This window comes from Apteryx mantelli, chromosome 1, assembly GCF_036417845.1.
Source record: "Apteryx mantelli isolate bAptMan1 chromosome 1, bAptMan1.hap1, whole genome shotgun sequence".
NCBI lineage: Eukaryota > Metazoa > Chordata > Aves > Apterygiformes > Apterygidae > Apteryx > Apteryx mantelli.
Genome location: NC_089978.1, coordinates 119,486,969 through 119,499,572, shown reverse-complemented (window position 1 = coordinate 119,499,572; position 12,604 = coordinate 119,486,969). Strand labels below are relative to the sequence as shown.

The 12,604-nt window shown below is 40.3% G+C and overlaps 1 protein-coding gene across 5 annotated transcripts in view; it reads right to left on the bottom strand.

The window, feature by feature from the left end:
* Nucleotides 1-240: 240 nt before the first annotated feature.
* The window catches only part of POU2F1 (POU class 2 homeobox 1), a 110,031-nt gene continuing 97,667 nt past the window's right edge, over nucleotides 241-12,604 (bottom strand). For all 5 annotated transcript variants that reach the window (XM_067300147.1, XM_067300155.1, XM_067300170.1 and 2 more), the window contains 7 exons: nucleotides 11,915-12,056; nucleotides 9,603-9,748; nucleotides 7,944-8,123; nucleotides 5,237-5,342; nucleotides 4,059-4,404; nucleotides 3,115-3,203; nucleotides 241-1,187 (listed from right to left, as the gene is read on the bottom strand). In XM_067300147.1, coding sequence (XP_067156248.1) covers nucleotides 877-1,187; nucleotides 3,115-3,203; nucleotides 4,059-4,404; nucleotides 5,237-5,342; nucleotides 7,944-8,123; nucleotides 9,603-9,748; nucleotides 11,915-12,056 — 1,320 coding nt within the window. In that variant the 3' untranslated portion in view covers nucleotides 241-876. The remainder of the gene's footprint in view (nucleotides 1,188-3,114; nucleotides 3,204-4,058; nucleotides 4,405-5,236; nucleotides 5,343-7,943; nucleotides 8,124-9,602; nucleotides 9,749-11,914; nucleotides 12,057-12,604) is intronic.

Genomic DNA, 12,604 nt, shown 5'->3' with positions numbered 1-12,604 from the left:
TACCTCTGCTTAAAAAGCCTAAGTCAGCCTGGAAGTTTGCACACAATGATCTCTACTGCTACGCTGAGCTTCCTGCACGAGTGATGAACATGCATTCTTCTGCCCCGTCTAAGTAACCATCGGACAAATTCAAGGATGAGGAAACTGTTCAGAACATTCCCGGGAGATGAGGACAGAAAGTCTGTTTGTGCTCCATTCTTCCTCTCCACTCTCCCACCCACCCCCCCCCATGACATGGGAGCTCGCTGAAAATAATCCAGGAGCAAAAGACAAACGCGTCCAAACTATATATATAAAAATAATAATAATAATCATCATCATAATAATAATAGAGATACACCAGTAATACAGGCCTGCCTAAACTGTACCAGTTAAGAACGGAACCCCCAACACGATTGATACGATTATAAACACCTTGTATGACATAATGGCCTGTACAACAGACCTATAAAATGATAATTAAAAAAGAAAGATATTTAGACCAAAAAGAAACAAGAAATCCCCTTCCTATGTTTGAGTTGATAACCCACCTTAACTTGTCATTGTGACTGCTGGAAATGATAAGTAGTCCTTTCACTTTTTTTGTGTTTTTTTGTTTTTTTGTTTTTTGTTTTTTTTACATTTTTGGTTAGAAAGTTCTCCGATCCATGAAGCAATCCTGAAAAGACAGTGTTTATTATAAAATTAGGCAAATGTCTGTCCCAGCTTTAAATCCTTCCTGTTTTGCTTTTGTTTTTTTTATATTTTTCCTTCTCTCCCTTGTCCCCAGCAACACGGCGAGAGGATGCCAATCACATTTTTCAGTTTATAAACCCCGCTGGCAGCCAATCCCACCGCACAGTGAAACAGGCTGCTGGCAGCACAGCTCAGCCCGGCTCACTGTGCCTTGGAGGCAGTAGTGGTGGTGGACGTGGCCCCACTCGCAGAGGCCACCGTGAGGAGAGAGTTCTGGATGGACTCGGCTGAGGTGGAGGTGGCGTGAAGGCTGGCGACTGGTCCAGAGGCCCCTGCGGAGGCTGCAGCTGCAGAGACCAAGCTAACCGGGTTGCTGGTGAGCAGAGAAAGGTTCTGTGGGTTCAGGAACAGAGGGGCAGTTACGATGTTAGGAGTACCTCCAGCATTGGCAAACACCAAGTTCCCAGTTGCATCCAGTGATGTTATTGGAAGAGAGCCACCAGATGCAAGAGCTAAAAAAAGGGAAAATTAAGTAGGGCGGAGATAACATTAGCAGTAAGCAATAACACAAAAACGCGCCTAAATGCAACAGGTCTCTGCATTTTCCTCCTCTCATGGGAGTGCTTTCTATACCACTAACGATAGTTCCTTTTACTTCAAGCACACATAAAAAGATTAAAAACCAGTTTAATTTGCTATCTGGAGCTAGTCAGAGCTGCCACAGATAAGAAATGGTACCTTCACTATCTCAACAACTAGGAAAGAAAGATTTTTCTCTCTCCAACAAACTTCCCTACTCGTAAAGAATCTGCAGTTTCATTAGCTAGACAGCGTCACGTAAGAGGGCTTCCATTGTGAAGTAATATTTTAATGAATTATAGGCAATCACGGACAGGAGCGCCTGTTTTATACAGAACCCTGACACTCTCTTCTTTATGCATTGGCAAAGAGGCTGCCACAGCATCTTGAAAAACTCAGCTCTACAGTAACTACATGCTGTCAACCAAGGACACAACTCAGTAAGCATGCAAGTGCATGACATTCATTCAACTATGCAGTGCCTCAGGCCCATGAAGTGATACTATATACTATCCAAAACAAGCAGCTGGCAAAAGCTCAGCACATATAGCTAAGCACACGCGGGGTTCAAATTTTGTAAAATTAAAAAAAATTCTAATGATCCTATCCAAGAAATAAATTACAGTTATACTGTTGGATGTTTTCAAAGCTTAAAAACCACAACGAGCCTTTCTCCACCACCACGGGTGAAAGCATATAGACTTGCATCTGAACTTTCTCTTTAAAATGCCCTCCACTGATCTGTCATCTCTTAATAGGTACCTGCATTTTTTTATTTTATTTTTTTTAAACAACTTTTTCTGCAGAGTGGACAAGACCCTGCAGATACTAAAATGGCTCTGTGGTCTGTTTCTAAACTAACTTCACCATGCTTTCCTTCAATACTTTAAGAGTAACAGTGGTCTACGTTTTCTGCCACAGAAAACCTGTACACTCAGGTAACCTGTACTGGAAAGGGACAAAATGTGCATTCACATGAAGTGCCCGCTATCACAAGATGAAGAAGGCCATGTAACCTTGAGCATAACTTTTTCACTGTTGACATGTAATCATTGTTACAATTTACTCTCACAAGTCTACAGGGTTCAGTCTGCCATGGGTTATGATCTCCTAAATTTATCTGTGACACTTTCCAAAATGGCTCTTTCTTGTACACCCTGGAAACAAGATTTGTTAAGCTATTTGTGACTGTATTTGAATACATAAGGTTAGCTAGCTGTTTAGGCACTTTCACTATCTAGTTTTCCAAGGTGCCAAACTATGAACTCGAAACAACTCTTGCTAAAGTCAGTGGAAACTTCTGGCTGCATGGCACTTCCAAAGTAAATCTTCAGACCTCTGTGTAAGGATTTATGGATTTAAAGTTCTACAGAAGGTCTTTAGAAAGTGGGGGGGGGGGGGTTGTTTGTTTTTTGTTTTTGTTTTAGACATATGAGTAGAAGGATCCAGGATCACATCTTACTCTGAACTTTCCTGCCACAGTCCTCAAAACTATGCAACTCTGCTCAAGCTTATGCTGAAAGAGCTGTAAAAAGCAGATCTCTAACCTGTTGGAGGTGTATGTGTCTCTATGCCTATGGAAGGCGAATAACAAAATTAATGCCAGATCACATTCCTTATCTCAAAGTCCTCCTGTAAATTTCTGTGAGATCACACACAGTTCTAATCCTCTTTCTAAAGTTGTACTTCCTCTTAACTCTATGATACATAAAATGCATTTTGCATTTACATTTGGTAAAAGCTTTACTCTTAAAACACTTATGTCCAGTGCTGAGAAGTCAGTGTTCTTTTTTGGTAGAGAAAGACAAAACACAAACTGAAGTTATAAGACAGAGACGCATTAAAAGGAACGCTACTGACCTTGAATAGTTGCCAGCGTACTGTTGCTCATCAGGGCCGGGCTGAGAGCACCACCTAATGTCCCTGGATTGAGACTAAGTAAGGCACCTCTGCAGTAAGCAAGATAGTGGGAGAAGAAGCAAAGACACGGAGGAGTGTTACTTTTAGAAGGTGGTCACTGTTTAGAAGTACACAGTCATATAAATAAATAAATAAATAGATAGATAAATAGATAATCAGAGAGTGGGGCCTGATATTCATTTTAGTTTATTCTAATTTCTTCTGCATGATATCCTGAGTAGACCCTTCACAGCTGTCTTTCAGCTGTGTGGCTAGCAAGGTGCCCAAAGTACAGGCACTCAAACTGCATGAGTTGTACTGACTATTGTTGTAAAATATTCTTGTAATGCATTTTGGGAAAACTGCCACTTGTTAGAGAGCTATCTCGAATTCTGACAAGAAAGAAATAAATCAAGAGGAACTAAACAAACAATAAGTCATCTCTCAGAGCAACATTTTTAAAACTAAAAACCTCAATAATACATAGTCATGCATCTTTTACAGCTTCTGGATCATGATGGAGAGATCAACGGTGAAATAAATACAGAGATGTGAAGCGAGTCTATGCTAGCTCTCAATTTTTATTAGTAGAACAATCAATTCTATGGTTCACTGGTAAGTTGCAGCTCTTAAGTCAAGCTCTGCAATAGGATGGATGACTTATCAAATCACAACATTGCTGCAACACAGCTTTCTCGTCTGTAAAATTAAAATAATATTTGTTTACCTTGATGAGAGTGGCAAAGTCTGCCACCCACAAGTAAACCCTCAGAATTTGAGATAAAAGATGCTAGGATTGCCAAGCGAGCTACCAGGAAATAGTGATAAACAAAAGGCCATGCTAATTTACCCACGATTTCTCTTCCCTTCTCCACTGTCACTGCACCTGCAAAATTCATCCTTACCCAGCTGCAAACTGCGAGGATGCCATCAAGCCTGGGTTTAGTCCCGCTGCAGCAGCCATGGCAGCAAGACTTGCATTTGCAGGCAACTGCGCAGCTCCTTGTAATGCGGCTGCTGCCGCTGTTTGCAACCCTGATGCTGTTACCATCACCTGGCTGGTCCCAAGAGGAGAGGACAAGGGAGTGGAGGTTGTCTGTGTTGTGCTGGTCTCACTGGCACTGGATGCCTCTGAAGTGGAGGCTGAGGCAGAAGGGGAAGGACTCAGGGAAGGTGATGTCACTGCTGAAGAAGCTGGAGGTGCTGTTGAAATCACTGTTGTTGTGTTGTTGGAGGTGGTTTCTGTTGTGCCTAGAAGATTGATTCTGGTTAGACCAGTACAAAGCACAGACATGACTGAACAGAAACCACTACCCACCTGAACTGAACTGCACATCCAACAGAAAGGGAGAAAAACATACATTTCTGTGGGACCAAGAAGCACCATTAGTCCAAATGAGAAGGAATGCTGAGTTTGGCTCTCAGGCTGCAATTAAATGACTGAGGAGCTCTAGAAGCTAGCAGTGGAAGGTAGCATCTTTCACTTCAGCATCACCTGTGATTTTATCCCCAGAAGAGTCAGCTGAATCATCACAAAGATTGAAGTTTCATGGTGGAGTAACAAGGAACAATGAAAAGGATGTACTGGGATACTAGTGTGACTAATACTGAATTCCTCTTTTAAACCTTTAAAAGGTCAAATGGTAGAGGTTAATGTGGGGTAAGAAAAATCAGCCCAGGAGCTTTTTAAAAGTTGAGAGAAGAGAAACGCTTGGAACCTATATACAAAAGCAACAGTCACAATATCTCAAAGATTCTTTTGTGACCATTAAAACACTTTTCTTCCCTATTTTCTAGTTTCAGCCACACAGATTACAGATATCCATCTAAAATGTCTTCACATCTCATTATACACAGTATTCAGCAAAAACAAATACCCACTTTATATAAAACTTAGGCAGTAGAACCCACAGAGTCCTAAATTTATCTTGAATAATAACTTGTAACAAAGGCCATTAGAAATTCAACAAAATCTTGATCACCATAAAATTTTTACTGCTTGTTTGACATAGCAATTTACTTGACAACTAAGGATAAGTGAATTGTGAAGAAACTGAAGCCACTGTTGGGGCTTGTATCTTACCCGTGACTGGCAGACTAGTTACAGCAGCACTGGTCAGAGGGAGCACAGGGTTGACAGTCAGGGTAGTAGCTGCACTGCTAGTCACAAGGCTTGGTGTGGTTGCCACCTGCAGGTCAAAACAGAATATAACTGCTCAACTGTTAAACAGAAAAAGAGTTAGCTACTAGACTTCGATTTCTTTCTTCCCATTCTCAACTGAAGAAGATATCGGGGAAAATACTGCATATAAATTGTTTTTTTTTTTTAATAACTCCATTAGGTTAGCCTTCAATGGACCAAGCATAGCACCTGCTCTAATTACCAGCAACACTTCTCTTTTTGATCATTCAATATTTGAAGGGAAGCATATCCATTACACCCACACTGTCTCGTAACTACCAGTTGTCCCCCGCTTCTCCCCCTGCTGAAGTCAGCATCTTAATAGTCACTCTTATAGAAAGAGTTACAATATATATTATTTTTGTATGCTTCTTTCTTGTGTAAGCATCTTTACAGCTCCAGACCTCTTTCTCTGATTAAATGGTTTAGGTACCACAGCATATCCAAACATATTTAGGGTAATGTGTTTTACACTATTTCACTTTTACTCAACCAAACTATGATCTCCAATTTGACAAGTTTCCTTGTGCCAGAGGAAGGACCTCTGAATTTAAAAACATTCACATAACGTTAGCTAATTTTACTTGTGGACAGCTTAGTGCAAAAACAAGCTACAAATAAACTGAAGATGTTTCGGGGGGGGGGAAAAAAAAAAAACACCAAAGAATTTAAGGCTGGAGGAACTGGCTTATGAGGGAAAAATAAATATGAGCAGAGAAAGAATGTTTTTCTGGACCAGAAATGGTGTCCAACTATAATATTTGAAGGCTGTTATACATCAATGGGAGAAATGAATCCTTTAGGATTGCCCAAGAGAATATAGGCTAAAACCTTCCTCTCATTCCCCTCTCTTACCTTAAGTTTATTATCAGAGAAATTTCCCTCATGCTGCTTATCCTCTTACAGGAAGTCAACTGCTTCATACATTTTAAACAAGCCTGGGGCAACTGGGACATGTCTAAAAGCTTTCTATCCATCTCAAATAGTCTATGAAATAAAGAAGAGCTAGATACATAGTACACTTCCCACTAATGCAGCCTACTGTGAACACGTCACATCTGTCATCTGTCCATACAGTAGTTAAGGCCAATGTCACAGTCCATACTTTAGAGCAGTGAACGACCTGGGATTAATACAATGACCAACTTAAGCCAATCCAGCAGTGGGCTGCCATCAAAGGAGCCTTCCACTCCAATCCTGCCTCAGAGCTCTAGCATTTGTGCAGCCAGGGTGCATACTGAAAAGTAATCATCATTCGTTGCATGCTTAATTTTCAGTCACACAAGTAAACTGAGCCCAATCGGCCTGTGGATACACCATCTCCAGAGCTGACACAAGCAATCAACAAAGCACATAGATGGTGAAGGTGGGGAAGGGGCTAGAACAGCTGTTTGGGTGGTAGCATCATCTTAGAGAAGCTTATAATGAAAATGTTTTAGTGAAACATCATTGAAAGAATGGAGACTTGTGGTTAACATCTTAATTTCTCATATACAATGGTAGTTTATAATAAAAGATTAAAAGTTCTTTTATGCAGGAAATTTTTCTTAAGTTGCAGTCTGAATAAACTTGCACAGTAACTAAAAGCTATCACATATCTCACTATGCTCTGCTTCGGTAGCAAAGCATGTAACCTTGCTTTCTAATTAAAAAAACAAAAACAAACAAAACACAGCCTAAGTACATTTAACACATCCCTTCCCCTGAAACAAAAAGTTGCATGCACACATCCTGAGACAAGGATGAGGGAAAAGAATGACATGTCACCACAATTAATGATTTAATGAAGTACTGGAAGATATTAGCTACTAGAGTGATAAGGGTGGAATAAATACAACAAAAGAATAGCTACAGGCTACATAAATTCCACCACACTCCTATTAGCATAGCTACTATGAAATCTAAGAGCTACTGTTTCTATTTATGAAAACAGACCTCCATGGACATTGGTAGCAAAGGAGCTGAAGGAACCTTGATGCATGTGTTTTGTTACTCTTATTTTCATGAAGTTTGTGTTTACCTGAGGCAAATACAAGTTTGGGAAATTAATTACATGAGTATTAGCTAAATTGTTCCTTTGTTCCATTCCTTTTCTGATAGAAATCATTCCTGGCTAAAACTGACAACAACAGCATCACTGGATTTATGTGACTTAAACTCCAAATGATACTTTTACTGCTGATAATCTTATCAGTGCAGCTAAGAACAAGATGGGAGGGGTAGAGCAGTTAAGCATTTTTTTATTATTATTATTTTACAAAAAAAGTTTGGGCAAAGAGGCAATCCAGATACAAAGAGGAGTTAAGATGATGTTCTGGCATATTTTCAAAGCAATAACCCCAACTACAAATTTGCTAGTCGGAATATTTACTCAAGAGCTGGCTAAATAAAACATCCCAACTGACAGCCAAACTAGTGCCTGATTTGTAAGCATTATCTCTTTTATAGTACACAAACAGCATATTTAAAATGCCAATATAATACAGAGAAAACTTGTGAGTACAAGTCTGCTATACAAAGAAGGGTGTAGCATGTGCAACTTCTGCAAAGAGCAGAGTGCAACTACCTTTTTCAGTGAGCTGGGCCACCACAGTGTCTTGATTCTTACCAGTGAGGTTGGGCAAGGGAAAATTGCTTTGATGGGCGAGCTGCTGGTTCCACCACTGCTGGGTGGGTTGATCCTTTTCTCCTTCTGGCGCCGGTTACAGAACCAAACGCGGATCACCTCCTTCTCCATGTTTAGCTGGTCAGCTATCATGGTGATCTCCTCCGAGGTAGGCTTTTGGTTCTGAGAGAGAGAGATGGTACTTGAAAAGCTGTGAAATTACCTTCTGAAGTTTTACTTTATAGTATGTGGCTGGAAGGAGCTTTTCTGATTTAGCAAAGGAGATGGACTGCATAGAGAAGCAGGATTTGGTCAGCTTGATGCCTCAGGGACTTCAAAGGCCATTCAAACAATCCTTTCATCCCAGATAAACTCCTCTTCCTGGGTAAAGTTCCAGGTTTGAAGATGCCTATCACTTTACAGACAAGGCATCCTTTTGTCAATTTGGTTGAAAATTTTCAAGATTATTAAACTGAAAAACTGACAATCTTCCCCAATTATGTCTCCTTCCAAGCTCCTTCTCCAAACTCTCTCACTTTACAGGGAATAAGCCTTTTCTTTCCAACGTTTTCTTGCAATTTGCCTTAGACTTTCCCAACATGAGTACTACTGAATGTGGATGACTTCCGCAGGGTTTCCTAGGGAATTAACCTTTCCTTACTCAAGTTCTGATTCATTTGGTGAGCCAGGAGTCAAAGCCAGTTAAGATGACCATGTCCTTTAGGTGAACTTTGACCAGCGCTCATGTAAATATGAGATATCCAAAATTTCAATAATTTATATGAAGTCCCATCAATGTAAAGCTCTACTCTTTACCTACACTGAAGTGCAGATATGCCTTCATGCCAGCAAAGACCTTGCCTCCACTAGGGAGAAATCTTGATAGGCAATTTATATCTAGAATCTGGTCAGTGGTTCACCAGGGATAGATCATAACAGGCAATTCTGCCCTTTGTTTTCCTGGTTACAGGAACATTACTACCAACAGCAAGCTGTGTTCATTGTAGACAGGTGATGAAGACTGAGCTCACATGCTTGTTTTTGAGAGGAGGGATCTGACTTTTGGAGTTAATCCCTCAAGAAATTCTAGACCTTGATAAGGATATCTTTCTTTTATTATCTCCTGAAAAGGAGGAGGAAAAGAGATTAACTACAGCAGTGGTCAAATAAACCTCAGGTTGTCCTGATCTATAACACAAGACAGGTAGGTTGAGGGGGCTACCTAGAGAGCTACATACAGCTGCAAAAAGTGCCTGACGAGTAACACAAGGCCAGCTAAGAACCTCACATTGTGTATGTTTAGACTGTCACCCCATTTATCCATCCTCAGAAAGGGTACACTTTTTTCTTTCTTTTTTTTTTTTTTTTTGATGTGAATAACATCAAACTTTGACCTATTGTTCAGTAACTTGGAACACAAAACCACAGAGACAATGAATTGCAAGATGAGTTGTTTTTTGGGGGAGGGGTTGTTGGGGGGGGTGTTTTTATTAAAATGAAGTAGACACTGATTGTGTGCTTCTTAGCATGGTCTTTGTATTCACCTTCTTTAGTACAAGCATTTTTCTAAGCAGCATAGCAACAGTTTTGTTCTAGAAGATAAGATGTTAAACAAAGCTTCTTCATTTCTTTATAGTTGAGCAGAACAATAGGATCACTGACCTCCAGGAAACTCTTCTCTAAGGCCACACGTATGTTGGTCTCTATGCTGGTGCGTTTCTTCCTCCTACGGTTCAAGCCTTCAATCCCCAGCCCTGGAGAATTCAGGGCACTTGGGCTGGAGAGAGTTGAATCAGATGAGAGGTTTTCTGAAAGAATAAAATAACACAAATCAGGAGATATTATTTGAATGCAGTGAAGTGTAATGCAACTGTTCACCTCTGCAAGGGATGTTGAAACACACTCTGTATCTATCCCAGATATATACAAAATTCTGAAGCCCACACGTATTAATCCTTGTTATAGCTGAAGCTTGAAACTTAAAAGCTACAAGGAAGCCCAGAGGGCACTCTCTGCTCCTGAATTCTGCCACAATATCGTTTCTATCATACTTCTAACAAAGTTTCTTTCATTCTTACCTCATGCCACCTCGCACTCATTTACTGCAAAATACAGTTTAAATAAAAAGAGCAGTGCCTGATATCCATAAGCCACAGCTATAACCACAGACAATTATAAAAAATCTGAGCAGTCTGAAATTTCTTTTACCTGCTCTGGTGGAAGAGGGAGCTTATAGCCAGCTTCACAATATTCAGCCTCTCCACTCCAGAGTTCTTGGTGGATACTCAATGCTAGGCAGCTCTGCTGAACCACCTGCACAGCTTGCAGCTCCTCCTCAGCTGCAGCAGATCTCTAGCTTTAAACCCCTAATCCTATCTTTCTTGGCTCCACAGAAGAGCAAAGAGGGGATGCATTTTAATCCACTTTCTAGAAGAAGGTGCAGAACAAGCTGCAGCCAGGTTGCAACATGGAATTTAAAAACAAAATGATTAATTATGGCTGCAGAACATTGCAGACCCCTCAGTGCATGGGGATTTGGGAGTGATTACTAGGTGTCACAGTTCACAGCGCTCAGGACCATTCTCATAGGCTCACATGGGCAAGTACATTCAACTCATTATCTTCTAGATTACATATTTTTCAACAATGGCACCCATAAACTTGCTGGATGCCCACTCCATCCCAAAAACCCTGCACAGAACAAGCTGAGTTCCATAACAGCAAACAGTACTGCAACACTCCAATGTAATGTAATGAAAAAGGTCACTGGTAAGTCTTTCCTGCCTGCTTTTACCTAAAAGCTGTTGAATGGAAATTAAGATAGCATGAATCTTTCTTCCAAAAATTTTCGTGACAGTAAATCAGACTCCAAGACAATGGTTCCCAACTTCTAGGCTGTGAGGGACCCTGATGCTGTTTATGGTCCTTATCTTCACTTTCCAGATACAAATATTTCTTCAAGTTAACTGGAAAAGCAAATTATGGCATTCCTTGCAGCATTGTACTAGCCCAGCGTTGCTGTAAGGTTTGGGGACCTCTGTCCTGTGGATTAGATCACTCAGTGAGAAGATCTTGACATTTCCTATCACAGATCCAGATTACCTAAGGATAGCCCTTGTCAGCACAACAGAACGACACTTCTTTGTTTCAACACCACATTCAATTACTTTCAAAACTTCAGGGAATACTGTAGGCATCAGTGTAGAGCTCTATTCATTTTTGGTAAAAATAGAAATGCACACACTGTCCCACATTGTCCCTGCCATCTGTTTGCAGATTCATCAGCTTTATACTATGTACAGCTGTATACTTAAGAGAAAAAAACTGACTGACCAGCACTCTTAAACACTTTGTATCCTAATACCCAGCACCACCATCCAAGCTCCTTTTGCTGATGCAAAAGAAGAACACTAAAAACATTGGCATCATGAATGACTTATCTCCCAGGAAAAAATAATTCTGGAAGAAAAAAAACAAAACCTAACCCACACTGAACTCTTGCTATGGGGAGAAAGAGAGTGTTTACAAGAACTCTTGGAGAGAGATGAAAAGAACACACATAGGGGATGTGGGAGGAGATGAATGCAATAAGCTCTGCTTACTGAAACAACAAACCATGCAACCCTCTCTCAGCTACACATCTGAAAAAGAAAGCTAGAAGAGGATTAGAAGTTATATGCATTAACATACATGAAGGAGGAAAACCATGACACACATTATACCTCACCCCATGCAATGATTCAGCCGACTGCAGAACACAGTTCTAAAAGTTTACATTGAAACCATTTCAGATGAATGTGGACATCTGAATGGGGAAGTATGGACACTTATCCCTACACCCTTATTTGTCCCACGGACAGTTACAGAGATCGGTGGCTTCATAAAACCATAAGGGCACAAATGAAGCAGTTAAGGGTTTTTCAGTATCCTACTGATTTTGGTAGGCTGGTGAAGAAATACCCAGACTTATTCACCTGCATCATTGAGCCACTTTTCCAGAAGTGGCTTTAACTTGCACATGTTCTTAAAGCTGAGGTTCAAGGCTTCAAAGCGAGAGATGGTAGTTTGGCTGAAGTCATTTCCATAGAGTTTGCCCATAGCGAGCCCAACATCACCCTGGACAAAGAAAGAGAAAAAAGGGATTCACTAACATAGGTACTTCCAAAGCAAGGAATCCTGTCACATTCTTGTGCTCTCTTAGCGACTCTATTGGTGTGAGTGGGTTTTCAGGTTCACAGAAATTTGCTCAGTGCTAAGAGGATTCATGCTAAAGCAAATAATCATAAAGAAATGTCATCTTTTCAAATCTCAGGCAGTTTAACCAAGTAACTCTTTCCAGGAAAGCCCTGATGCTTTGTCTTCCTAGCATTATCACTAAGCATAACACTCCACTGAATATTATAACTTTTAATTTTTTTAATCGGTTCTTTAAAATAAGTATGGGCCAAGCTCTTTTTAGGAGCAGATTTAAGTATATACATATCTCATAAGTAAAAATGCAGTGTATTTATGCCCTCATATTAGTAGAAAAACGCTCTTGAAAACACGAATGAGGTTTGTCTGCAAACATATATCACATTTAAATAAATGCAAAGGTATTCTTATCTGAACTTTTAGTATCTTCTAAGGTTCAAACCAAACTTCTCCCCACAGATATCCCTTTC